A 25,794-nucleotide genomic window follows, 5' to 3' on the forward strand; every position below is an offset into this window, starting at 1 on the left:
ATATTTGTGACCAGGGCAGAACACTCAATTGCTCATATGTTTCAAGGTCGAGTTTCAAAGATATAAGTGCGTGTCCAAAACATAACATTTCTGTTAAAAGTGCATAGAAGCTTGCAGGTTGCACATGAAGAATGGGACGCTTCGGAAAGATCAATTAGACATTGTCAAGGGACTACACAGAAATCTTTCCTATAAATTTCATGTTTGATATCAGTAATGTTTTATTTTAGTCAATGTCAATAAAAGTGCGTTGAACTATGTACAATCAGTTGACTTGATTTTAAGAATTTAAAGAATAATCCTTAAAATTGGACCGATAGGTCTACGTTGCTAGTGTCCGTGCACCAGTTAAGGGGTAGTGGCATGTGTATAGAATTTTTTTATGCCCCCGTAATCGAAGATACGGGGGCATATAGTTTTTGTCCTATCCGTCCGTCTGGCTAGCTGTCTGTTTGTCCGCAGCAACTTTAACTTTGGCCATAACTTTTGATTGGTTGGACCTATGGCTTTCATATTTCACGTGTATTTCTTGTGACAAGACCCTTCTTTGGGCACCAATATATTTGACCTCTTGACCTTGGAGTCTGACCCACTTTCGCAAAATTTTACCACGCTTTAACCTTGGATATAACTTTTGAATGGTCGGTGATAGAGCTTTCATACTTCACAAGTGTATTCCTTGTGATAAGACCTTTCCTTGGATACAAACATTTTTGACCTCTTGACCTTGGAGTTTGGCCCACTGTACAAAACTAACCTTGGCCATAACTTTTGAACGGTTTGTTCTTGGGCTTTCGTATTTCACAGATGTATTCCTTGTGATAAGATCTTCCTTTGGGTACCAACACTTTTGGCCCTTTGACCTTGACCTTTGAGTTTGACCTACTTTTGAAAAACTTTAACCTTGGCCATAACTTTTGAATGGTTGGTACTAGGGCTTTCATATGTCACATGTGTATTCCTTGTTACAAGACCTTCCCTTTAGTACCAACAAACCTTGACCTTTGAGTTTGACCTACTTTTGAAAAACTTCAACCTTGGCTATAACTTTTGAAACAGTTGGTGCTAGGGCTTTCATATTCCACGTGTTTTCCTCGTGACAAGACCTTCCCTTGGGTACCAACAATTTTGATTTGTTTACCTTGACCTTTGAGTTTGACTTGCATTTGAGAAACTAACTTTTGCCATGAGCTGCCATACGGGAGCATCAGTGTTTCACAAACACATCTTTGTTTTTTAATTTCAGTATCAGAGATCTTTTGTATTTTTAAACCTAAATTCCTAGTTGAGCATACATTTTATCCTCATTACTGCAGTGATATGATTTACCAGGCAGATTGGTATTTAGACGATTCTACTGATTTTTTGGTTATGACAGTACACAGAAAAAATAACTGACCAGTGAGCCATAACATTGAAATTCTTCTGTAGAAAAAAAATACAAAAGGTATTTGATGCAGAAAATTCATGAAAAAATATATATAATATTTATGCTGTATCCTTTGCAGCCATTAGTGCCTATAGTGTTATGTACATAGAGACCCAAGTCCAAGAATTGAACTAGACTTTGTTAGTCTTAATGGACTTAATGTTACAATATGGCATATCCAGATGAGAAAGAACATAAACCAAGGAAAAACAATGTGCATCTTTCACCAGATCCACCTCAAAATCTAGACGATTATATTTATACTGTCTGGGTACTCATTTCAATGAGATGCATATCTTTGAGCAAATTGGCGAATCCTTTCCGTCTTTTAGTCCCTGATCAATGTTTGCAAAAAAAAAAAAAAACAGTAAAGGTGCAGTACTTCTAGTACACACTTTTCCTTTGATGTTTTACATCTATTCACATCTTTCTGAGAGATCCTGCATACAAACATGAATGATCTAACATACATGTACACTTTATACTGGTGCAAATTCATTTACATATCCGTGGTATCCGATATATAAACCGTAATAAATAGTTAACAAATACCTATGCGTTGTACTTTCAAATCATTTATTAGTGTCTTTTTATAATTTTTCTCTCATTTAAACATACATACACATAAGTATACACACACAAACCACACTCTCTCACCCTCTCTCTTTTGAAATCCTTGTTTTCAGACTTTCTTCATTGGATGTATTCCCAGAAGTTTTAGCGAATTTGAAAGTGTCTGTCTGGCACAGAAAAACAGAAGGTAACGAACCTATAAGGAGAAGAAAATATGAGAAAAATTATATTTTTTGTACTCTTTGTGCCAAATGTATACATTCACTAAGACTTCTAAAATGTGGAACTGTTTAACTGAAAATCATACTGGATGCAGAGAATGTGACTCTGAATGCCTACTAAGATGAAACTAACATATGACTGTATGGGAACATGAATAAATTTATAAATAAAAATGAATAAAAAATATCTGAGAATATTTGAGGCACCAGTCCATTCTGTTAGATGTTATTGTATATTGTAAGCAAATTAAAAATATTGATGGTCACAAACTGGTTTTACTTTGGCAGTTTGCAAACAACAGTCATGATAACTTGATTTTTCAGTCCTTGCTGGTCAGCTGGTCAGTACTGGTGTACTCATTATACCTACCTCCTCCTGCTCCTTAGATATACTCCTGTCATTTATCCTGTAGTTTTCATACGTCTTGCCTATTAGTGCTCTGAAAAAAAGAATGAAACTTTGCTGTTTTTAAATTTTCAATTTTAATAAAAACTTCTAAATAAAGAACCAGCGATTTACTCCTAGGAAAATGGTCAAAGAAACGAACAAATTACGAAGAAAAATCATTGTTGCTTACTGTAGATCACTAAATTTTTACGACACACCTTATTTTTGTGAGATCATAGTTGTTTGGTATTTGTAAGTAAGACAAAATTTTCACAAGTTTTGGTTATTGTTCTATATAATCTTAAATGATACAAAAACATTTACAAATATATGTGAAAAAAAAATTTTCATGAGCAGACAGTCTCACGTAATTACGCAAAAATAAAGTTCTCGCAAATAAAAAGCAATTTACAGTACTTACATTGGGAAAGTACATTGCAAATTAAGTATTCAAGTAATTTATCATGGCCTTATTAAATGATAACAATGTTGAATTGATGGCAACATAATTGAGAGATATACTAGAAATTTCAATTTATTTTATTTTAGATCCAAGGGAAGTCGATGCAGCAACACTTACTCTAGATATTCTGTGTGGAGATGACCAGTCACCAGAAGGCTTTACATGGTTTTATTCTTGTACTACATTTTTAGTAGGAATTTTTTTTTCTTAAGCACATAGATAAATTCACAAAATTTAGATATTAAACATTTTGACCAAAATTCTCAAAAATAAATTAGCCTAAAATTTTCCAAATTTGCAAGAAGACTTTATACACTAGACGTTCTATGTAGTGACAAATGTATGAAGACTTACACTAGACATTCTATGTAGTGACGAATGCATTAAGACTTACACTAGACGTTCTATGTAGTGACAAATGTATTAAGACTTACACTAGACGTTCTATGTAGTGACAAATGTATGAAGACTTACACTAGACATTCTATGTAGTGACGAATGCATTAAGACTTACACTAGACATTCTATGTAGTGGTGAATGTATTAAGACTTACACTAGACATTCTATGTAGTGGTGAATGTATTAAGACTTACACTAGACGTTCTATGTAGTGACAAATGTATGAAGACTTACACTAGACATTCTATGTAGTGGTGAATGCATTAAGACTTACACTAGACATTCTATGTAGTGGTGAATGTATTAAGACTTACACTAGACGTTCTATGTAGTGACAAATGTATGAAGACTTACACTAGACATTCTATGTAGTGACGAATGCATTAAGACTTACACTAGACATTCTATGTAGTGGTGAATGTATTAAGACTTACACTAGATGTTCTATACAGTGATGAATATATTAAGACTTACACTAGATGTTCTATGTGGTGATGAATGTATTGAGACTTACACTAGATGTTCTATGTAGTGATGAATGTATTAAGACTTACACTAGATGTTCTATACAGTGATGAATGTATTAAGATTTACACTAGATGTTCTATGTAGTGATGAATGTATTAAGATGTATTAAGACTTAGGCCAAAATTAAAAAATTGTTGTTTGCCCTTTTCTGACCCAGATTTTTAACAATGGGTAGGTAGGTAGAAAAAAAGTTTTTTTTCTTCTAAAAATCATACCAATAAGCATAAGTGCCACAATGCTCATTTGAGTCACTTTCGTTATTGCTGCTCTTCAAAAGGTTATTTTTGAAAGATTTCTTTTCTACATTCCCATGAAAACTTGTGGGTCCATCCTAGGCCCAAAGACCCATGACATAACCAAATTTAATCTAAACTACATGGAGATTCTGAATATTAGTATGACTAATGTGGCCCTGCTATTTTAAAGGAAAATGTTCATGATTTTTCCCCTACATGCATGATTGTACATGGACAGAAGGCACTTTAATTTATGCTGCAACAAGAAAAAGGAATAGACATGTTTTCTGTTGCATGCCTAAAGTTTATAAGGTTTTGAGGTGGTTTATTTACTTTTTGTCTGCTTGTATTATTTTGTATAACCAAACACACAAAAAAATTTAAAAAGGGGGGGGGGGGAGTAGAAATTAGAAAAAAAAACATGTATAGGGCTTTTTTTTTTTCTATGGAAAATAATATATCAAGCGTATCATGAATTTTAAAAATTTATATGTAAAAAATGACGTAAATCATATATCTGGCTTAGAAACATTGAACCTGCGGGTATCAACTTTAAAGTTTGAACAACATCATTTAATGTATTTGACTTGATATTCTGTGTTTCCAATCCCATTTCTCATCCAACTTTCAAGTTTTAGTACATTTATGTAAGTTGACAATGTATTTGAAGGTAAAATCAGCAGCCTTGTTTCCCTCATCAACAATGTTTTTTTCTACTTTCGGTTTTAAAAATCACCTCCACTTTTGACAATGATTATAAATTTCTTTAATGTTTGCTGTCTCTTACAAATTATGCTTAAATTCTATTCTCAGTCTTCATTTTCTATTCCCTATTACATGTACTACTTTTGTCAGCTGTGTGCGTTCAAGCGAGAAGTGATTTCCTGTACAGTTCACACCCTGAATTGACACCTTTGCATGTCTAATGCCGTATTGCTGCATGCACTGAATAAAGAAAGCTAGTCTAGGAATAACACAGAATTCACCAATTACATTTTATTTTTAATGCTACTAATCAAAGCATCTAAATGACCTTAAAGAAGTTTGTAATCAGATAACAACAAACTGGTTTGAAATTATTCATATAAAAAAAATTTGTAAATGAAAAGAGCAATAAAATATTTTGAGTCGGGCGAATTTTTCTGGGTCGGTCGGCTGAGGGCAAACAAACAATATTTTGATTTAGGCCTTACACTAGACGTTCTATGTAGAGATGAATGTATTAAGACTTACACTAGACATTCTATGTAGTGATGAATGTATTAAGACTTACACTAAATGTTCTATGTAGTGATGAATGCAATATGACTGGCTCTGACTCACACCTTCATGTATAACTTCCTCCAACCTAAAAGTATATCAAAAAACACATTATACAAACTCAAATTACTCACAAATGATTTAAAATTTGTTCCCCATGAAAATTAGCTTTCAATTCCACTGCAGTCATTTTTTTAACCACAAAAATGACATGGCTTAATAATTCAATAGCAAAATATTGCCCATTTCAAAAAAGAAAGTGAAAAATTGGAAATCCCTCTGTTGTTTTGACTTGTAATACATCTGATGAAAAGAATAAAAACTCCTTATCAAAGGTATATAAATCTAACTCTTACACAAAAGCAACAAGATGGGAGGAGGGGGGGTATAAATGGGGGGGGTTGTTAAGAATAACATGTCTCAGTCACTTTGACAATGAAAAGGAACATGTGAAAAAGAAAAAAAAACTCGTTAACATTCTCCAATCAGGAGCACATTGTAGCATTTCATGTACCTGGCCATTTGTAAAACTAGCTGTAATGGAAGTGCTGAGATGGCAGCCTTATCATCACAGCTGAGGTATTCTGTTCTGGCATCAGGATTCAGGTTTAAAGACATGGCAGGGTTTTCCAACAATCTAAAACGATTTGAACAATAATTAATGATACATGTAATACATGTATTTTGCATATTCTACATCAAAAGATCCATGTTAATAATAAATAAATAAACTAAATAATTTTGACAATATTGTTTCTTTAATTTGTAAGCTCATGACAAAGATGAATGAGCAATTTTTTTGGTATTAAAGCAAGTTTTTGAATCTTTATGTTTATCAAATAGATTACAAAGATTTGCATGTACTTTGCTTTCGCATGTACACTTCAATTTAATCAAAGATTTGTATATGAAGCACTTGATTGCCTCTGTGATTAACATGTCAGGTATGACCTTTGACCTTTAATAACTGATAATGACCTTGACCTGACTTCACTTGCATTTGCTCCATGTACTGGAATATACATACTTACATGTTTCATCTGTATGTAAACCACTGGATTAAAATCAATGGTCAAAATGAAAGCTTTGATATTATAGCCCTAAAGTCTACAATTACATCTAAGAATAAAGCAAATTTAAAGCTTTTTAAAAAGTTTCACAATGATCAAAATACATACTGACACAGTCTGGCATGACAGTATTGCACAGGGACAACATTTCCTTTCCTCAGCTTCCAACTCTTTGTATTTTCTAGATCCGACTTCCATTTGTAAGGACGATTGTGATTGGACCGTAAATCTGTGTAAATCAGGTGACTGACAGCCAATGTTTGGGCTCTTTGTTTTAGTTCTGCTGGGTCACAATCTGAAATGATCACAAAAAACAATATCATTTAATACATTGCTTGAAATGAAATGAAGTATATAATGTATTTTGGATAAGGTAACTTTTGTATCCTCAATACATAGATGATTTCAATTTCCACTCACTGCAAGTACATTTTTACGAATGTAATATAACCATTTCTATAACCTGAAATACAGTATAACCAATAATTTTATGAATTTTTCAGAATATTAACTTGCATGCAATTTAATAATATTCAGTACTTTGATTTACATACATATATAATCCATGGCAAAAAAAGTTGAAATTATGTAAACAGCTGATCTTCATTTATAAATGTAAAAAAAAAATTCTTGTATTAAAATTCCCTTCTTCCTAGCTGGTTCACAAAGTGCATTTTGGGCACTAGTTTTAGGTACAAGTTTCATCGACATAACATTTAAGTGTTATTAAAATACCAAACAAATTAAAAGTATCAGTTTGATAGCATCAGGTTGACAGTGGAATACAAAAGGAGCCATAAGATGAGTAAACAGTCAACAAACATTGTTTCAGTTTTTTTCTTCTTTTTTTTTAATTTGCCAATGGACTAGGAATTATGGACTATTGAATTTCACAAGTTTAGTAGTCATCAGACCAGTGAATGTTTAGGGGAAATTTGAACCCTCTGAACCTGTAGCCAAATATACTGACCCTCTATGGAATACTTGTGGTCCGGGTTTTGCATGGATTCTAGCATGGTTGCTGACAAGTCTTCAATGATGTCCTTCAGCAATAAAACCTTTCCTTCCCTGGTGCTAAGGCCCTCAATTTCTCCAAAAGAGCGACAAAAGTATACACTGTTATGAAAAAATAACAAAGGTTAATTTTTTTAAGGAAAAAAGACATAGCATACACTTGAATAATTGTAAGTATTCATGATAATTTTATTCTCTGTCCAGTTGTAAGAGTATGTATACACTTCCTTTTATTATTAATCTTATTTTCAAGATTTGAAAATGTCAGCAACAACAAAAATCAACAGTAGGCAGCAAAAATTTAGCAAAAATGTTATTTATAACACCTGTAATAATATTTCTTACCCTTTTCTCCAAGATTCTGAAGGTTCCAATATGTTCAGCAAATTTAAGAGGTTTTCAAAGTGTCCAACTTGCCTTTGATCAACCTGCATTTACAAAAACTGGTATAAGTTTCACTTTTTACATGTACACACAAGCAACTATGGCATTTAAAGAATAACTAAAACAAACTTTTCTTTAAATTCAGTATTGTTTACATACAACATACTGAAGGGCATCTACTCCATATTTTTTCTTTCTTTCTATAGCTGCAACAAGATCTCTAAAAAAAAATTAAGAAAATGATAAAAATATGAAGGTAACATGTACTTACACTTCAAAACTTAACAGCAATGGGCTGTAAAAACCTCTTTACCTTGTCTTGATAAAAATTGTCTTGCCATTATTTTGATGTTTTTTGGCATGAGGGTGTATAAAGAATGCTAAAAGCTTGACTTCTTGGATTAAAAAAATATCAATAAGCACCTTGTAATATACAGAGAGGTTCCATCTTTTTTCTGCAAAACAACTTCTTTTCTAACACCTGACTTGGGGCACTTGTACACAGCAAGAACATGATCATCAGTTTTAGATCTGGAAAGGAAAATAATTCTACTTTAATGGTCAAAAGTTTATACCATGGACATGGGTCTCTCTTCAAATGTATCTATATAAACATTTCACCTCACAGGGTACTCAGACATTGACAACATTGTCATTTCCAATATAAAATCACACATTTATTCATTCGTTTTGCAACATTGTTTTTAGGATCAACTTCAGATAAAACTGAAAGTGTATATTTTTTCTTTGTTCTAATTCAGTGGTCAGTTGATATACAGGGAAATTTTTGCCCGTTTTATTTTCGCCCCTTCTCCCTTGTGGCAAGCGGGCGAATTAAAAATGGGGCAAATGAAGAGGAGACAGCATTATCTGTTAAATACATGTAAAACTGTCTGAATTTTAAATGGGGTAAAATTGGTAAGAAGTGGGAAGGGCGAAAATAACACAGGGTGAAAATAACCCTGTATACAGCACCCCCTCTTAACATGAAACCTATTCTATATCATCTCTTTGCTGTGTGATGAACATGCCATGAAAGATTTGCAAATTTACATTCATTTACTTCTGTGAATTTGACCCTTACCTTTCTATACATCCCTTCTCAGCTAAACTATCTATAACATCTTGGCTTTTGTTGTAGTACATAGACTCTCCTTCATAAACATCAAATTCCACTCCTAGTACCTGAAGAATTAGCCAAACTCGCTTTAAAAATATTGCTTATAAAAGGAAAATACAATGTATTCTGGGAACTCTTTTTATTCCTATGACCTACATGTACTTATGATACTGTGTTATTTTACATATTATGAATAATCTACATGTTTACTTTGTAAATGAATCCTTAATCCATATATATACATGTATCTATCCTTATGTCTTTTAAAGGCATTGCTGACTATTTTCCCTTGAGCTCTGCCACTTAATACCTGTAGATGGATGTATAATGGTGACTTCTTATCTAAATAATTCATGCTCTTAAGCCCCCTCAAAATACATATAATGACATGTGAAAGAATTTGTACAGGATTTGGTCACCTAACTTGATTTATTTCTACTTCAACCATTAAATCTGAAACAAGTCACTTACTTTATAAAGTTTCGTATACTCGGAGATGCTTATGTCTCGAAACTTTTTCCACAGGTTCAAATATTTATCGTCACCTACGTAAAAAAAAAAAATTCTTAAAAATGATTTTCTACTTTGAGTTTCATCCATCAGTCCTTATATAAACAGTGCTAAGTGTTAAAGCAGGTTCCAATAAAATTTGAGTGTCTACATGGGAGGAGCTTAACTTACCTTCTTCCAGCAGTTTGTTAATTTCAGCAGCCCTTGTAGTCAAGGTCGGGTCATTTTTAATTTCCTTATTTGCCCTGACATACACCTTTGGAAAAAAAATTACAAAGAAAAGACAGATAATTGCATACTTTGGGAAAAAAAATTACAAATGAAAAGCCATGTTATCAAACAGTAGTACAGATAAATCTTGTTATGACTGAGAATGGTACTCAATTTAAATGGCAAATCCAATATAAGGTATACAGCACCCTGATGCATAAAATAAATATAATTCATTGCCCATACCATATTTGTACGAGGGTCATTCAAAAATACGTAGACATTATCCCTCATCATATTATTATTTTTACAAGATTTAAGATCAACACATTTTCATATGTAAAAACATTTATTTTGTCAATGTGTGAAGTTTCATTCCATATGATTAAATGGAACTCCTGTTACTCAATTTTAAAAGCAACATGTTTTGTCACCACAGAGCACGCTTAACAACATTGTAACGTCAAAAACAACATCGAGAAAGTTTCTCAAAATTACTCTGCCTTTTCATTTCACAAACGCTTTGTAGTGTCTTACCCATTCATAAAAACATATCCATAATATTTCGACACCTAGTTTACTTACAATTGTTCGAGTAGCTTAAGTTAGATTGTCAGACCAGTGTTTTCAAATTCTTTACTGCGTAACTCAGCTTTCACAAGTTCCGCAACAGTGAAGCGCACATCACGTTTCATGACGTTACTAACTCTTTTGACAGGATTTTTAACTATAATCTGTTTCTTCGCAGACCGTCCATCGTCCGATTCAAAGTCTCTACCACTCAAAAACTGTCTTATCCATGTATGCACAAATGCACAGCTCATTTTTGATATATTTCCTGGTTCCTCCAGCATTTTCAGAGTTTGTTTAGAGGTTTCCTGTATGCAAAACGAAATTTTATCGCTACTCATTGCTCCGTGACGTCCTTCGACGTCATCGTTTTTTGATGTTTTTAATGAAGTCTACCTGTCTTTAGAAATTGATATATTTTAAACGAAGCGATGTATTACGTTACATTTTAGCATCTAAAGTAATAGAACAATACAAAATTTGAACATTTAAATTTTATTTCATTTAAGCACCATTTATTAGAGATATGACTATAGACATTATAAAGTGTATAATTAGTAAATAACTCAATTTTGACCCTACTCCGTGACCCCATTTTTGCTGTCTTAAACCTTTGATAGTTTAGATATATATCAAGATATATTTCAATTTTTTGACTCAAATTATTTTAATCTATTTTAAAAATATGTGTACTAATTTTGGTTATACATGTAATATGACGTTAAATAAAAAAGTTATGACAAAAGTCTACAAATTTTTTGAATGACCCTCGTAAAATAAAATAATCAATATTAATAATTTTTTCCATATCAAATATTTTATCAGTGGAGATTTTTTTAAGAAGTCATTCAAATGCATTTCACCTTTAAGATTTATTTTTTTTTCTCTTAAGTAGAATTTTTAGAAAATCCTTACTTCATTCAAGTGTGCCAATGCATTTTCTTCCAAGGATTTTTCATTCCCAAATTTCTCATAACCACTCAATAAAACCCCTGAAAGAGGAATTGATAAGCATGACAAGAATACACTTAAGGAATGTTTTAAATTTTGTGTGATTTATTGGTGTGTAAATCACACAGACTTGTCACGTAGGCATATTTCATGAAGCGCGCTAGCACTTCATGAAAAATATGCCTACATGCAAGTCTGTGTGATTTACACACCAATAAATCACACAAAACTTAAAAACATTCCTTACATTTACATTTTACAAGTTTAGAAGAACCGATGTTATACTCAATGTTTGAATTTTTTGCTGCCCTATATTGTTACATTTTTATTAACGTCTCTGTAGACTCATTGTGACATCACTTTAGCGCGAGTTTCACCATGTATATTTCTACACATGAGTATGCTTTCAAATCAGTTGCACAGTTGGTTTAGTAGAAAAGCACAGCAAATGTAAATATTTGCAAAAATCACAATGATAAAAGCTTAATGTATTTTAGAAAAAATTTATACTTGCAAGCATTATCATCTTCATATTATGTATACATTATGTTCCTAAGAAATGTTTCATAAGTACTACAAAGTATCAAGAATGTATTCAAATCCAAACCATTTAGACCTCTTTGTTCTTTAAATTATTTTCATAACTCAAAACACAGTTACTGTGTTTCCTTACCAAACTGAGTTCCCCAGTCCCCCAGGTAATTGACCCTCACTACTTCATGCCCAGCAGCTTGGTACAAGTTACACAGAGAATTCCCAATCACTGTGGAGCGTAAGTGGCCCTCGTGAAATTCCTTGGCAATGTTAGGAGAACTGTGAAGTTAACAATTTGTGCCTATCAAACATTATATCACAAGAAAAGTAAATTACTGTGGCACATTTCAATTTGAACTTTTTAAATTTAGAATTTTCACTGACTTTCATCCAAACATAGTTTATTTTTATTTTTTGTTTTTTGTTGTTGTTTTTTTCTTTGAAATCTTGTATGCTTAAAAAATTTAAAGGTCTGAACAAATTATGCAAATTAAAAGTCAGACTCTTTTCTGAAATTCCCATTCTGGGCAACATACTGATCCCTTAGGCTAAGATACATGTAGTAGATAGTATTTTGCAAATTCTTAGGTTTAATGGTATAAAGATACGTAAACTAAAACCTGAAATCAACAAGAATCTCTAACTTTTTGCTGAGTAGGTTTTCTGTTTTACCAAAACTCTCCTTCCTTTGGCAAATTTCTCTGAGCACCTCCTACGACAAATTTCACAGAGGATTAAACATAACAAATATAAAGGTATACAGCTGTAATAATAAAAAATCCCGCTTTTTCAGGGACTTGAGTTTGTATTTTTAGGTACCAACATTAAGATCAGATGCTATTAAATCGCTGTTCCACTTTTCCATGATTCGACTGCTTTTCCACTGACAAAAAAACCTTGCTTTTCCGCAATTATTTTCTTGCTTTTCAAATACTTATTTTTGATATGTACCTCTTGCATTAGCCACATAAAAATCTTACCACAACAATTTGCATCAGTTTAATATTGGCAACCGTCTGATGCCAAGTGTTACTTGTGGCCATTTAAAAATCACGGACAGGAGGTATCAAATAAAGGAGATAACACGAATTTCGGAAAGCAGTGTTAAGAATTCACGGAAAATCAGACAGGGGATTGAAATAAAAATATGGAAAAGCAGGAAGGCCTATTAAATATACAAGAATGAAACTGCTCGAATCTGTTAAATAAATTTATTCTACTCACCTGCATAAATCCATGAGGATTTACCATAAAATTAATGTCATTTCCTTTCTGGCTAAATGTTATATTTTCAAAATCTTTATGCTTATCTAGCACCTGCAAGTTAAAGTATATTTGCAGTTGTCATACATAACCTGTGACTGTGACTGCACATTGCAGCAACATTAAGAAATCTTATAAGATTTTTCTTCATAATAATGTTAAGCTACAGTGAAGCAATATGACACACCTCTTTGAATTGTGGCATAATAAATATGTTGCTTAAAAATTATATAGCTCCATAATTCATGATTTTACTTACAACATCAATATCTTTTGATGAGGCCTTAGTCAGTCTTTGTAAATATTTCTTGTTGACACTTAAAGATGGAAATCTGGAATATATAAAATAAAAATGGTGAAGGTATTAAACCTTCAACCACTGAAGGGTTATATCTTTGCATTTCAATATGTCATGAAACAAACATATTGGACACAGAGTGAATAATGCATGTTATGAAAATTTGATGTGCACCTCAGTCCTGTAGAATTTACTGAATTAAAAATGCAACAAAAATTAATCAATAAACACAGTTATTTTATATATTTTAAATTCTTTAATCACTTGAATTAAAATTGTACATTGTATATTACTTTAGTAAGATTTTTCATCTATTATAATTTCAAATAGCATATCACTGTGACTGATAACATGTTTGCCTGTCACTATAATCATGCTAACACCATACATCAAATGACAAGTAGTGTATTAAGAAAATAACTCTGGAATGACAACATTTGATGCTGGGGCCCGTTTCACAAAAGAGCTTACGACTAAGACCAAAATTTATGCCTGCTCATTACTTTCTATTTCACATTGATTTGAAAATGGTTTTAACCTTTTTAAAAAGAATTTAACAAAATATTTTTATGCTAGCAATTTTAAACAGAATCATTAATTTTGCAAAATTTTACAAGCAACTGAAGTTTTTGGTCTATAGTCATGAGTTCTTTTGTAAAACGGACCCAATATGTAACTACATCATAAACTGCCTGTAGATAACTTGTAACAGTATAACCCCAAACAAAAATAAGTCTTATTAAAACTTACCTGTCTGTTAAATGTCTGAAATCACCATGCCTTACAAGAAAATATACTTCATTTTCTAGTTCTTCCTGTTTTAAGTTTACCATACATTTTCTTTTTAGTGCATTGGCAATCTGGAATCAAGTGAATAAAAAAATCCTTTTAAAATTGCATCTCGCCGCATACTATGTTCTCATGATAGCAAAAAAAATTGACCTCACCTTGGTTTAACAGTTGCTTAATGGATATTGCAGAAATGTAGTAGTCTAGATTAAATGTTTCTTTAAATTCTTTGTTCACTAAAGGTACTGTGAGCAAGCCCTCAAAATAATACTTTGTGCACCCCCAACACCACCCCCACCCCCTGCAATTTTTTCAAAGTGCCCATTAAAAGTACTATTGGTAAATTTGTAAATGTGACCTTGAACTTGCCAAAATGACCTTGGTTAAAAAAATGACACATCTCTGGTCAAAGTAATCTTTGAGTGAAATATGGACGTCCAATGTTTCTCTATTAGAAACTTATAGACCTGATATAAATTTTATACTTTATCAGCCAGTGACCTTGAGGGCTACATTATTGCAATTGGAGCCCCCCTCCCCCCCTTTAAAAAGGTTGCTATATAGGTCTTTTTTTTTTTTTTTTTGGTTAGGAAAAAAAAGTCAATGGTGCTGCATGTACCATGTGTGCTGTGTTTAGTTTTTCAATAAAAATAAAAACAACCCATAATGATGATAATACTGTAAGTTAATATGCGATGTAAAGAGAGAGAGCATTGTCCAGAATGAGAAGTAAAAGAACACAATAAATATTAAAATGAATAACTCAATACTGAATGGAACTCGCTGAAAATTTGTTCTGATCCTAATATGTTCACTTAATAACCCACTCCAGATAGCTATTTTTACCTTCTTTTTGCTTTAGTTGCATTTCTTAGCTAAATGCGGGAATAGGATTACCAAATCTTGTGATACAGTCACACTGACGATGAATACAACAAAATATTTTAACCAAAAAGTGATCACTTTCCAACTTGTCAATTTTGCATCAATAATTACACCCAGTTGCACTTAATTTCTAGGAGATAAGTTCAAAGCTACATGTTAAGAAGCCTAAAATGTCTCACAAATTGTAATCTGTACAAATTTTAAAACATTATACATTCTTAGATAAAAGGTTTTTGGGACCATATTTCATGCATTTCCTCAATATTCTCCACATTTGTATTTTTCAAATTAACACCCGAATTTTGCTGTACATGTAAACAACATGATTAACAACAAGTCTGACCTGTTTAAGAGATGTGCCTTAATTATTATTTATTTCTGTTTTCAAAGACAGGTAAAAGTAGGTAGAAGTAGCTACTTCGAGTAGTTTTAAATACCTAGGCAGCTATTAGTAGGTAGAAATAGTCTATGGACTGGACCTGTTCAATAATAGAGCAGATTATAATAAAAGATATGTACCTCTAATAATGGTATTATGACAACAAAATATTTTAGAATATATCTCGTTCAATTTTGATTGAATAGAAAATTCAAGTGAATGATAATGTCACTACAGCGGTTGTATGTTCATTCGGCCTAAAACGCGTTCACCCTTGACGCCGTTCGCCCTTACTCTCATTCGCCCAGAGTCCGTTCACTCTAAAACTCATTTGCCCAAAGTCCGTTCACCCATAATATGTTTAATTGGTTAATTTTTCATATTTTCTTTTATTTTATTGGATTTTATGAAGGTTTGTTTAAAGTATAATTCATTTTACTTGAACATTCGGCACAGATAAATATGATAAAGAAATTTTAAAAATCTGTTAAATAATCGATGTGATACTCACTGATTTATAAGCAATGTTATACAACTAACATTATTAAATTGAGAATAAAAGATTCATCAAAAAGAAAAATAAACCTTTTATTCAGAGACTGCTTATCACCAATTAAAATAACCTATATACATAATTAACGTCAATCTCAATTTCATTAATTATTTTCTGAACATACATGTTATACGAACCTTAAAAAAAAACAAAAGAAGAAAGTGTTTCCTAATTTACGATAAGTACTAAATTAACAGCAATTAAACATTTACAATTAAGTCTTTGATAAACATTGAAATCGGAAAAAAATGTCAATACTGAGAGAAATGAAATATGCTTATTAGATCTTTTAAGTAAAAAAGGAAAGGCTTTAAATTCAACGATAATGTTGACATAAATTATTACAATAGGACAGTCAAGATATATGGCAAACAGGGTATAGGGCGAATAAGAGATATGGCGAACAGACCCTGCGCGAATGGACTCATGCGAACAGGTAGATAGGGCAAATGGACCCTATACCCACTACAGCACAAAATCAAAGTACTCAGAAGTACAGAGAGCCGGGCTCATTTACAGACCGTTTTACATGAAACATACATTGTAATAATTTTAACAGATGAATAACAACAAGACACTGTAAGAATATGTAACTCAAAAAATATATTTATGGCATATAGTATAAATAAAAAATGTAAAATTAAAAAATAAAATAAATGTAGTTTGAATTTAACAGCGTAAACAATTCATCACATGTGTCGTTTCGGGGTCTTATACCACTTACAGAAGTAAATAAACATTGATGCAGCAAGTTCAAACGAGTCCTCAGCGAGAGAGTATATTTGCATCAAGGTGTACTGGTCACGTGCTCCCCGCATTTGTGTTAGCCTGGTAATTAACATAACCTTTATCTATAGAATGTGACGCAGACAGGGAGACCTGATGAAAACCTTTCCCATATTTTAAACAAATAATTAATTGAAGAAGAAGGGAGAAAGTATATTACCATTAATGTTTTTCGTTTAGAGAATTTCTTAGTTAACTTAAATTTGTTTAATTTAGTGTGTGTATTGCATCAAAGGTGGTTGAGCATATGTACTATATTCTTACTCTTAATTGATTTGGCGGTGAAGAAGCAGCATTTCCGGTTGAACACCGTAACAAAAGCCGGCTATTGCTCTACGAGCAATGAGCCTGGCTAAAAATAATAGGATTCCATCCAGAGACATGAATAACATTTATTTTATTCATGTCTCTGGATTCAGTCATCATACGCCATAGCCCAAATTACTTTACTTTCAAACATGGTTTTGTGACATTAGGTGACTGACATTAGGTGACAAGTATCATTGTATAGATATACTCAACTGATCATTTTTATGATATATTTACTGTCAAAACTGTTGGAGTTTACAAACGATTAATCGCTTAATTTTCTAGTTGTTATGGGTCAAGAATATTTATGCGCTGGGTACATATAACCAACTGAACGTCTAATTCTGTAAAATTGTCAAAAAGTTTGCCTTACTTTCCTGGAAACTAATCTTTTGAAATATGACATTTTCCCAAACTCGTGTTATGGGCGCAGACATATTTGAATGGCCCGGATGTTCACAGTTCCTTGAACCCGATCATAATGCAAGCTCTCTCTCTCTCTCTCTCTCTCTCTCTCTCTCTCTCTCTCTCTCTCTCTCTCTCTCTCTTCAGATGGGGAGCGCCTATGTCATTTAAAACCTTTGTATATAACGTTATAAATACCCATCTGCTATCATGAAACATCATTTAGAATATATATATTAATTCTGATATAAAACAAAGTGACGAACGATCGACAATCGTAAGAAGCTTTCATGCCAATAAAGTAACCCTTTGCAGTCTTTTTGGGGTAACCTCAATAAATGCATTTTTTAACAGTGGCAAATGTAAGGAGGTGTACGGGCTTGATCCAAAATTAATCGTCATATTCATCTATACATGTATATCAACACTACTCAGTGCTACTCCTAGCCAATATTCATGATATAATATCAGGCAAAAATGTCAGAAACTTTGATGTTTGAACCCTTAATTTTCAAATTTGAAATTAATGAATTACTTGAGATACATGTACATCATTGATCAATAATTATCAACAATTTATTGACGCTACTTCATTATTATTATATATATACAATTTCTGGAATAGTCCCAAGTCCTTTTCTCAACCAGCAACACAATCAAAACTTATATGTATTTTTATTTTTTTACGTAAAACAAAGTTAGAAAAGTATGGAAGTATTTGTTATAACGAATGAATATTTTGTTTTATTATATGATTGAATAATTCCTCTCTCCCTGATTGGCTGATATCCAACAATGAAGAAAAAATTCTACGTTATGTTCACTCGCACATAACCTTCCAGGTGAACATTTTTCTACTTTGGACTAAAATAGATTGAGAAATACAAAAGTGATACAAATAATTTTGGAAAGTTATTTCACTTGCACCCGATTTCCACTCAGGTGAACATATCATTCAGGCACATAGAATCTGCGGTGAGTGGTGGGTATGGAGGAGGGAGGAGTGCAGGGAACCTGCCCCCACCCATAGTTTTTTAGCGTAAATTTTTACTTTTAATGTAGTATAAAATGTTCATTGAAGGGCTGGTGCTCCCGGGTAATGGACCTTAAACACCACCACCCCATCTTATGTATCTTATGTTAAATCATCATATGTACGTGACTGAAATTTTTTTTCTTTTCCTACATTACACCCAAAATAGATTTCAGAATACCAAATTCATACAGCAGTTTATTTTAAAACCAGTTTCTCTCGATCATCGCGTTTGGCTAGAACTTCAGCAAATGTAAAAAGCACTAGTATTAATTGTAACGGGGACCGTTACAGATGTTCCCCAAACGCTCCCCAACTCCCTTTTGGTGTCTTATTTCTTGTAAGCTTCATTAAATAAGGCAATTAAGTATATTGGTCATTTAACGCATTTCACGCGCGCGCACGTGCATGCATGTGCAGGTTGACAATGTCATTCCGTCTATACTATAAATGCATCTTTATATTCTCAGTATCAAAACATTTCATCAAAAAATATATAAGTTCCGGCTATATCAAGTATATTGGTCATCTTAGCATTGCGCGCATGCGCACCTGTATGCATGTTCATAATGACCATGCCATTTTGTCTACACTTATAATATGTCTGTTTGTTCTTAGTATCAAAGCTTTTCATCAAAAAATATAAAAGTTACGGCTATATTAAGTATATTGGTCATTAAACACATTGCACGCGCGCGCATGTGCATGCATGTGCATGATGGCCACATCATCTTGTCTACACTTTTAATATATCTGTATATTTTTAATATCAAAGCTTTTCATCAAAAAATATAAAAAGTACGGCTATATTAAGTAAATTGGTCATTTAACACATTGCACGCGCGCGCACGTGCATGCATATGCATGCATGTGCATGATGATCATGTCGTCTTGTCTACACTTTAAATACATATAAATATTTTGAGTATCAAAGCATTTCATCAAAAAGTTTCAAAGTTACAACTATATCAAGTAAATTGGTCATTTTACGCTTTGCGCGTGCGCGCACGTGCATGCATGTGCATGTTGACCATGTCATCTTGTTCATACTTTTAATATATCCTTATATTCTGAGTATCAAAGCATTTTATCAAAAAATTTAAAAGTTACAGCTATTTCAAGTATATTGGTCATTTTACGCATTGCACGCGCACGCACGTGCATGCGCGTACGCGCAAAATGACCTTCGTTCCGCAAATCTACATAACATGCCTAGTAACCCTAAAAAGGTTTCACCTCAATCGGATGTGTAGTTTCGGAGATCACTCACGGACAAAAAAGTACCCAGGAAGAAAAATAATAATAATAATAACTAGACTCTTGTTGCCATGGCAACAAAAAAGTCTTCCGTTCTTCTAAATCTGTAAGAATTTGCTTTTTTCTGTGTAAAAAACATACATATCATATTTACAATGAAAGAAAAAAATAACTGGAAAAAAGTCCTTTCAGTACTTAAGGTACTTTGATTTTCATTATCAATCTTGTATAATACATTTGGCACCTATAAGAGATAAACGTATATCATTAGCAATTTAAAAAAAAATTGTTTGCAATCATTTCTAAGACAAACAAACAGACGAACGAACACCGTACTATCATAAACTCCACTGTGTGTATGTTTCGGCATAATTGTGATGGTGTTATAAAAAAAAATATAATGAATTTAGTTAGTATCACACTAAACGTAAAGTCACTGAGTTTTGTAAAGTTATAATATCAAGATTTGACAGCATACCTATAAGACAGATTATTCAATTACAGTAATTCTTCAGCAATCGATTGATTGATTAATTGATTATACGTATGTTGTTTAACGTCCCTCTCCAGAATTTTTCACTCACATGGAGACGCCACCACTCGCCGTTGGAGACTGTAAATTTTTGTCCTATACTTTGGCATTTATCGCAATTGAGCAGTGGGGAATCTTTTTTATTCCAGCATCTTCTGCGACAAGGGACCTCGATTTATACGATCTCATCCAAAGGACCGGTCTCCACGTCCCACAGTCGAAGTTCATAATACCGAGATATTTTTTTATTTTATTCTATTTTTTTCACAAGTTTGTTGCAGCAAATTTACTTAAAGATCATACTTCAAGATCATTTCGAACTCAGGCTACTTAATTGCAGTGCATACAGCGTCAAGTGATTTTGATTGACAGGTCAACACACGTGCACTTCGTGTGATACTTTTTAAGCTGAAAAATATACAGGATGTGACCATGACTGACTATGAAATCAGAAAACATCTAATAAAGAATGGGTGTGACCGATAAAGAACTAATTTTTGGTCTGGATCGGGATTAAGAGGGAATCTCTCCTCTCTCTCTCTCTCTCTCTCTCTCTCTCAGACATGTAAATTGAACATTTCATAATTATAAAATATGAAATTCTGTATACATGTAAATGGTAATGTTATTCACATGTTCCAGATTTAAATCTAAAACGAATATATAATTCAAATTCAAGACGGGGGGGGGGGGGGGCTTCAAAGGAATTAGATAATTTTATGAATTACAAGGAAAAGTACGGACGTCAGTTGCATGTACATGATTATATATCATTGCATAAAATTGTGTTCATTCAGATATACTTATCCCACATATCAACAGACCTGTACAATTTTTTTTATCATGTTTTTTTTTTTTTTCAAAAGAAACATATAGCGTACCATTATTTCACACACTCTTTAACTCTTTGAGTATTTCCAGGCGCGTAGCCAGAATAGAAATGATGTGTACGCAGAGAACGGCAAGGGGTTGGGTGGGGGCGGTCTTGAGTCCCCCCCCCCCCAAGTGTTTAAGGGTTCTGGTCAGGCACGTAATATAGCTTTTGCCAGCCAGGAAAAAATTACAACTTTAAAAATTTTGTCAAGCAAGAACGAAAGAGGAAGATTGTCAAAATTCGAAGTCCTATTTCTTGTATATGTGTGTTTGTTAAGGGGGGAGGGGGTGTCCATCTTTCACATACCAAATTTTTATTAATACATTACCAAATTACCATGATTTAACAATGGTGCAACAAACAGTGGGGGTCCACCCTTTCAATGTACATTTTCAATAGTAAAAGGTTAGGTTTTGGGAATAAGTAGCTCCCCTGATACTACGTGCCTGCTGGTGAGGACCCAGAAGCTCCGGAGTTTTACCAAATATTTCATTCATTTTCTTGAAATATAAAAATTATGCCATTTAGTTTTTGTTTAAGAAATAAAAGACATAGTAATATTTATTGCTTTACCGAAAATTAATATTCCATGGAAACTTATTGTACATATAATTGAGGCTAAAAATTTAACCGATATATTAATTGGTATCATATATTTAAGGAATAACTGTCTAATTTTTTGGATTCATGATGTGATCAATCGAGTGGCTTGCGTGATAATTTGCATAAACGCCGAAGGCGTTTATGCATAAAATTATCACGCAAGCCAATCGATTGATCATCGTCATGAATCCAAAAAATCTGACAGTTATTCCTTATATTTACATGCTCCTGATTCTGCAAATTCCCGTGCTAATAGCCCCGCTTCTGTCTCTATTTGTCCCGCCCCGCACGTGATTTTTTTTTCAACCGCGCCTATCGATGAACCAGTAGATTTATGTAGAAATAAAGTGTTTTTACAATTTGTAATTTTATCTTGGACAAAGACATTGGAAATGTAAATATAAAAATATCAATGTATGATAGAACAATGACAAAATAATGAATGATTTATTTGGATTTGGTTTATTAAATAAAAGATTTCAAATTTTATCATACAGCCATAATAATTTAAAATCTAAATCGACACTGTATGACACAGAATAATTTGAAACACGAACATTTGTTGGATGGTACTGAGATTTTTTTCTCCGAATAATTCTCTCTTTTTTCTTATCTTTTTGTCTTTTTTTCTGAAAATGATGTGTACGCACTTGCGTATTTGCGTATAGGCAGCTACGCGCCTGATTTCACAAGAATCCAAGAATCGCCTTTTCACATCTTTTATAATTCCTTGGGTATATAGAGTATAGATCATGTGTCATAAATAATTTAACCTTTTATCAAATATATATGTAACATCTAATAAAGAATGGGTGTGACCGATATAGAACTAATTTTTGGTCTGGATCGGGATTAAGAGGGAATCTCTCCTCTCTCTCTCTCTCTCTCTCTCTCTCTCTCTCTCTCTCTCTCAGACATGTAAATTGAACATTTCATAATTATAGAATATGAAATTCTGTATACATGTAAATGGTAATGATATTCACATGTTCCAGATTTAAATCTAAAACGAATATATAATTCAAATGCCTAGCTGCACGAACGTCTCCAAATATTAATCAAGACGGGGGGGGGGGGGGGGGGGCTTCAAAGGAATTAGATAATTTTATGTTTTATGAATTATAAAAAAAAAGTACGGACGTCAGTTGCATGTACATGATTATATATCATTGCATAAAATTGTGTTCATTAAGATATACTTACTCCACATATCAACAGACCTGTACAATTTTTTTATCATGTTTTTTTTTTCAAAAGAAACATATAGCGTACCATTATTTCACACACTCTTTAACTCTTTGAGTATTTCACAAGAATCCAAGAATCGCCTTTTCACGTCTTTTATAATGCCTTGGGTATATAGAGTATAGATCATGTGTCATAAATAATTTAACCTTTTATCAAATATACATGTAATAACCAAATCTAATCTATAGATTGATTTTCTTTCTTTTCAGTGGCAGATATCAATTTATTTATAAAGGCTTTAAAACAGTACTGTATTACAATTTTCTATCGCTTAATTCCTTTTTTGAGTGTATGTAATATTTTTTAATATCGAAAGTAAAACTCGGAAATCGGGATAATTTCGCATTCAGATCATAGAGAATAATAAATCGTCTGCATTATAGAAGGCTTATAACTATCGTATTCTGAACTTAATATACGAAATAGATAAAACTGCATGCCTGTCCATCACTATAAATGTATATTCAGTGCTTATAATATATTTACTTGAATTAGCTACCTAGCATATATATATATTAATTTTTTTTAGATATATTCATGTGTAAATTAACTAACTGTCAATACAGACTTACACTACACTGGCAACTTCAAACTTTACATGCACTGGAAGCGGTAACCAACGTCCTCTTAAATTTTGAAGAGTGAATATAGAACGTCTAAATATTTTGATATGGAGAGTGTATATGTCTCTAACGTCATCGATACTATTTCCGCCTTTATCTCGAAAGTTCTATTCTCACTTACAAGTCAGAGTTATCTTTCTTTGCCCATTGTCTACACACTAGGTAAATAGGGAAAATGAGGGTACCGAAAATCTGCAAAATGTGGAATCTGATTTCAAAACAAATTATATATTTAGTATTTGTAGAATAACCTCTGTTATACATAATAATATCTTGAAAAAATATTAAAAAACAAAAAAGTTGAAAATTGACCAAACACAAGTTCACTTCCGGTTCGGACAGGAAGTACCGGAAACACACGAAAACAACTTCGAAACAAAGAGAATGTCATGATCTAATACTCCTGTAAATTTCACATCTTTACCTCAAACCGTTTCCGAGAAAAATTCCGGACAAAAGTCCATTTAAAAATTGGAAATTCGGCCGTAACTTCGGACCGGAAGTGAATTTTTCAAAAAACGGAATTTTATATAAACTTCATATATCAGCCTACTATCATGTGAAAAATTGTGAAAATCTATCCAACCATCTCTGAGTAATCGCGCTCACAAAATTTGGGAGGAATAATAATAATAATAATAATAATAATAATAATAACTAGACTCTTGTTGCCATGGCAACAAAAAAGTCTTCCGTTCTTCTAAATCTGTAAGAATTTGCTTTTTTCTGTGTAAAAAACATACATATCATATTTACAATGAAAGAAAAAAATAACTGGAAAAAAGTCCTTTCAGTACTTAAGGTACTTTGATTTTCATTATCAATCTTGTATAATACATTTGGCACCTATAAGAGATAAACGTATATCATTAGCAATTTAAAAAAAAATTGTTTGCAATCATTTCTAAGACAAACAAACAGACGAACGAACACCGTACTATCATAAACTCCACTGTGTGTATGTTTCGGCATAATTGTGATGGTGTTATAAAAAAAATATAATGAATTTAGTTAGTATCACACTAAACGTAAAGTCACTGAGTTTTGTAAAGTTATAATATCAAGATTTGACAGCATACCTATAAGACAGATTATTCAATTACAGTAATTCTTCAGCAATCGATTGATTGATTAATTGATTATACGTATGTTGTTTAACGTCCCTCTCCAGAATTTTTCACTCACATGGAGACGCCACCACTCGCCGTTGGAGACTGTAAATTTTTGTCCTATACTTTGGCATTTATCGCAATTGAGCAGTGGGGAATCTTTTTTATTCCAGCATCTTCTGCGACAAGGGACCTCGATTTATACGATCTCATCCAAAGGACCGGTCTCCACGTCCCACAGTCGAAGTTCATAATACCGAGATATTTTTTTATTTTATTCTATTTTTTTCACAAGTTTGTTGCAGCAAATTTACTTAAAGATCATACTTCAAGATCATTTCGAACTCAGGCTACTTAATTGCAGTGCATACAGCGTCAAGTGATTTTGATTGACAGGTCAACACACGTGCACTTCGTGTGATACTTTTTAAGCTGAAAAATATACAGGATGTGACCATGACTGACTATGAAATCAGAAAACATCTAATAAAGAATGGGTGTGACCGATAAAGAACTAATTTTTGGTCTGGATCGGGATTAAGAGGGAATCTCTCCTCTCTCTCTCTCTCAGACATGTAAATTGAACATTTCATAATTATAAAATATGAAATTCTGTATACATGTAAATGGTAATGTTATTCACATGTTCCAGATTTAAATCTAAAACGAATATATAATTCAAATTCAAGACGGGGGGGGGGGGGGCTTCAAAGGAATTAGATAATTTTATGAATTACAAGGAAAAGTACGGACGTCAGTTGCATGTACATGATTATATATCATTGCATAAAATTGTGTTCATTCAGATATACTTATCCCACATATCAACAGACTTGTACAATTTTTTTATCATGTTTTTTTTTTTCAAAAGAAACATATAGCGTACCATTATTTCACACACTCTTTAACTCTTTGAGTATTTCACAAGAATCCAAGAGTCGCCTTTTCACATCTTTTATAATTCCTTGGGTATATAGAGTATAGATC

General features: G+C 32.6%; 1 protein-coding gene across 1 annotated transcript; it reads right to left on the reverse strand.

Annotated features, from left to right (window-relative positions):
- Positions 1-1,944: 1,944 nt before the first annotated feature.
- LOC133172672 (uncharacterized) lies at positions 1,945-17,583 on the reverse strand. The gene is made up of 19 exons (XM_061307620.1): positions 17,497-17,583; positions 14,173-14,282; positions 13,384-13,456; positions 13,086-13,178; positions 12,482-12,573; positions 12,001-12,140; positions 11,292-11,368; positions 9,768-9,852; positions 9,558-9,631; positions 9,051-9,151; positions 8,390-8,497; positions 8,126-8,186; positions 7,928-8,010; positions 7,539-7,684; positions 6,677-6,863; positions 6,013-6,135; positions 5,512-5,586; positions 2,594-2,663; positions 1,945-2,198 (listed from the first exon to the last, which is right to left on the reverse strand). Exons 1-19 carry the CDS (start codon positions 17,527-17,529, stop codon positions 2,112-2,114), a joined length of 1,818 nt encoding a protein of 605 aa, XP_061163604.1. The 5' UTR covers positions 17,530-17,583; the 3' UTR covers positions 1,945-2,111.
- Between the last annotated feature and the right edge of the window lie 8,211 nt (positions 17,584-25,794).

The sequence above is a fragment of the Saccostrea echinata genome, unplaced genomic scaffold, assembly GCF_033153115.1.
Source record: "Saccostrea echinata isolate AGI-Se365-2 ecotype Australia unplaced genomic scaffold, CSIRO_AGI_Sech_v1 ptg000054l, whole genome shotgun sequence".
Taxonomy (NCBI): domain Eukaryota; kingdom Metazoa; phylum Mollusca; class Bivalvia; order Ostreida; family Ostreidae; genus Saccostrea; species Saccostrea echinata.

Coding starts and splice junctions, on each gene's coding strand:
- LOC133172672 (XM_061307620.1), bottom strand. CDS start 17,529: ATGTCATATTTCAAAAGATTAGTTTCCAGGAAA. Junction 8,498..9,050: donor GAGAAGGGATGTATAGAAAG/GTAAGGGTCAAA, acceptor TTTCCTTTCCAG/ATCTAAAACTGATGATCATG. Junction 2,664..5,511: donor CACTACATAGAACATTTAGT/GTAAGTCTTAAT, acceptor TCTTTTTTTCAG/AGCACTAATAGGCAAGACGT.